The following is a 3,802-nucleotide window of genomic DNA, read 5'->3' on the forward strand; positions in this document are numbered from 1 at the left end:
ATATATTTTTCCAACTAAGAAAATTATAAATGCCAGTCAGGCTAATATGACTACTGAACTAAGGTTAGCCTTTTATCAGTATCTATCTTAATGCACACAATAATACAGGGGTTAGATCACTGTAACTACTGTGGATAGGTCAGACTACTAAAAATATCTGATGCAAATATAAATGAAGAGGTTTAGTTGAAATAAATTCCAGTCTAATATATATTTGTTAATGATTTATATATCTCAGTCATTAAGCAAAATAAAAAAATAATTTTAATATTTCATAAAAATAGTAGAATAGTATATATATAAAACCACAGTTAAAAGTTAACAAATCAACTAGAGTGCTTTTGGCTTCCTTTCAAGCCTTTAACTGTGGTGGCAGTGATGGCACTGCCAATGCCAGCACTGTGGCTGTGAAATATTGCCACGTTTCTTCTGTGGCAGAGAAGAAAGTGGAACGGAAGCTATGAGGTACACAGATATCAAAGAAGGCAATTGGTACCAGTTGTAGATACACGATCATGACGACAGAAAGGAAAATAGGGCAGGGGTTGGAGAGTGAGAAACAAGTTATAGTGAAATAGCAACACCATGTTTTTGAATACAGTATATGGAATTGGGTAATCTAAAACAGTATAAAAATATATAATGAAATAATTGGTTGCAGCTATGGAGAGTGCAAGATATTTTCCTGATAAAGTTTACAATTTCCAACAATTTTAAAATTGTAAAAATGGTATTATAAGTTAATGAACTAATATGTGCTTTATTATACATTACACTTAAAACATTTTCCGATTTATCTCTCACACTCAAAATGTTTAACCAATCACCCAAATGCACCATCTTGTGAGTTTTCATATTACAAAGACGACTGAATCTCTTCCAAAACTCTGGACACTCATGAAGGTTTATCATTCAAATGCACTAACATGTGTGCTTTTATACCTTTACGTGACTTGTATAATCTGCCACACTTATCACACTCAAAAGGCCTTTCTTCTGTATGTACTGACATGTGACTTATTATAGAGCCATGAGCTCTAAACCTTTTGCCACACTCATCACACTCAAAAGGTCTTTCATCATTGTGCGTCATCATGTGAATCTTCATACTGCCAAGGTGTCTGAACCTCTTCCCACACTCTGGACACTTATGAGGTTTTCCACCCGAATGCACTAACATGTGACGCTTCATACTTTCAATATGAGTAAATACCTTCCCACACTCTGGACACTTATGAGGTTTTTCACCAGAATGCACTAACATGTGAGTCTTCAAACTTCCAAGGTGTCTGAACCTCTTCCCACACTCTGGACACTTATGAGGTTTTCCACCCGAATGCACTAACATGTGAGTCTTCATACTGCCAAGGTGTCTGAACCTCTTCCCACACTCTGGACACTTATGAGGTTTTCCACCCGAATGCACTAACATGTGACGCTTCATACTTTCAATATGAGTAAATACCTTCCCACACTCTGGACACTTATGAGGTTTTTCACCAGAATGCACTAACATGTGTCTTCAAACTTCCAATGTGTCTGAACCTCTTCCCACACTCTGGACACTTATGAGGTTTTCCACTCGAATGCACTAACATGTGAGTCTTCATACTGCCAAGGTGTCTGAACCTCTTCCTACACTCTGGACACTTATGAGGTTTTCCACCCGAATGCACTAACATGTGACGCTTCATACTTTCAATACGAGTAAATACCTTCCCACACTCTGGACACTTATGAGGTTTTTCACCCGAATGCACTAACATGTGACGCTTCATACTTCCAATATAAGTAAATACCTTCCCACACTCTGGACACTAGTAGAACAACAGAAGTGCACTTACATCGCATCAGGCTTGGATACCCATGTGCATGGGAAATAGGCTTACAGGTTCCGGAAGATGAGAGGAAATGTCAACACTGTGGAGAAATGCCCGTCAGACCACTGGAACATTATCTAACACAGTGCACAGTCACAAACCCATTAAGATTTCAACTTAGATTCAACAGAGCAGAAGTTGTTAAACACATATGGCAAAATCTTACTGAAGCGACCATACGAGTCATAAATACTCATACTCCACCCATGTAAAACAGAAACAAGCAACACTTAGTGGGCCAGCCAGAGGCTTAGGGCCCGCGCAGGAATATCCCTGCAAAAAAAAAAAAAAATTCAATTCAATTTCTTTTTTATTATGCACCCCATACCCATCCCGTGGGCGGTGGTGTAAAGGATTACAGAGGCACATAATCGGTTCAGGAACTGAACCCTCTAGTTCGTTTAGCTAAGCAAATAACAATTTGTGACGCTAGTTACAAATTTATTAATATTATATATACATGTACACACTCTCATACATACATACATGTACATATATATATACGTATACATATATACATACACATACATATCTAATCACCTACACAAATACACACATCAATAATCTTTGTGTCACAAGTGATCAACAAGAGGCTCACAACAGTCACTATACAAGGCACTTTACATCTATGGTGAGTCACACAATTACTAGTCTTGCTGCACACCCACCCAACTGGGCGGCAGCTTTACAGTCATGTGCTCCACACCCACCCAACTGGGCGGCAGCTTTACAGTCATGTGCATGCATTACCTACAGTAAGCAAATTTTGGATACTTCGCTAAGATTTCGAGCAGCACATCATTATGAATGAAGTACTTACACATTTCTTGGACACTATTGATGGTGTTATCTCTAAATTCCGCGATTTGTCCACATTCCATTATATAATGACGCAAAGTATGCGAATAGTTCTGCTGACAGAGTTTACATTTAGTCAAATCTACATCAGCAGATGTTACAAACTCCCAGAGGTACTTGTAGCCGAGCCTAAGCCTAGCAGTGGTAACATCTAGAAGTCTGCTAACATTATTGGATGACCTATAGACGTGCGGTTCTTTTTGCATAATAGAATGATGATAGATGGAGTAACTGGTGTGAATTTAACTTTGCCTCAAGTCTCCGAAATTTAGTTGATGTTCCTGGGATATTGCTGCCCTCAGGCTGCTCAAAGGCAGTCCAAGTTGGTAATCAATTCCCTCTTTACGAGCAAAAGTCTTGGCCAACTCATCAGTTCTCAGTGGCTATTTTTACATTATCATTTACAACTAACTTAAGTTAAATACCAACCAGTAAACAGACTGCTGTTTTCTAATTCTAGTTCAGGCACTTCCTGGGATAAAACGCGAACATTCCTTGAGGAACTGTGAGGTGCTTATCTGTTTTTCCTCGTAACGGTCCCAAAACTTCCACAAATGTTCCTGTTTCTCTTTATTGCCCTTGCGGCGACTAGACTTTAGCTTTTGATCAGAAACCAGTTGGTATTGCAAGGTTACCAGGGACGCCTCACGGTACAGTAAGGGGATTAAAATATATAAAGCCAAGTTGTTCCTCACTGCCCTTTGATTCAGACGCTGGTGCCATCCTTCTACGTCATTGTTGGTCCTCACCAGTCGTCTAAATGCACACCAGTTCCCCAATTCCCACACACTGTTGCACAGCCACGTATTTTTTTATGTAATGAGTTAATTGTGTCGTTAAGGGTGGACTGCTAGCCGACTTTTCTAATTCAGCAAACGCCTTACAATTATGTAGTACATACGTACCACATAAGTACGTGTGTGTTACACACGTACACACACACACACACACACACACACCTTGTCAAGCACAAGACGAAGCTTGAAAAAGTTTAGTGGTATGCCAATAGGCTAGTCCCAGGACTAAGAGGCATGAGTTACGAGGACAGGCTGCGAGAAATGCAC

At 39.5% G+C, this 3,802-nt stretch overlaps 1 protein-coding gene across 1 annotated transcript; it reads right to left on the reverse strand.

Moving 5' to 3' along the window:
• Nucleotides 1-895: 895 nt before the first annotated feature.
• LOC138356103 (gastrula zinc finger protein XlCGF57.1-like) lies at nucleotides 896-1,264 on the reverse strand. Its single transcript, XM_069311837.1, has one exon. It carries the CDS (start codon nucleotides 1,262-1,264, stop codon nucleotides 896-898), a length of 369 nt encoding a protein of 122 aa, XP_069167938.1.
• Between the last annotated feature and the right edge of the window lie 2,538 nt (nucleotides 1,265-3,802).

This window comes from Procambarus clarkii, chromosome 6 (genome assembly GCF_040958095.1).
Source record: "Procambarus clarkii isolate CNS0578487 chromosome 6, FALCON_Pclarkii_2.0, whole genome shotgun sequence".
NCBI lineage: Eukaryota > Metazoa > Arthropoda > Malacostraca > Decapoda > Cambaridae > Procambarus > Procambarus clarkii.

Excerpts from the sequence above, each read along its gene's own strand:
- LOC138356103 (XM_069311837.1), bottom strand. The coding sequence starts at position 1,264 with ATGTTAGTGCATTCTGGTGAAAAACCTCATAAGTGTCCAGAGTGTGGG.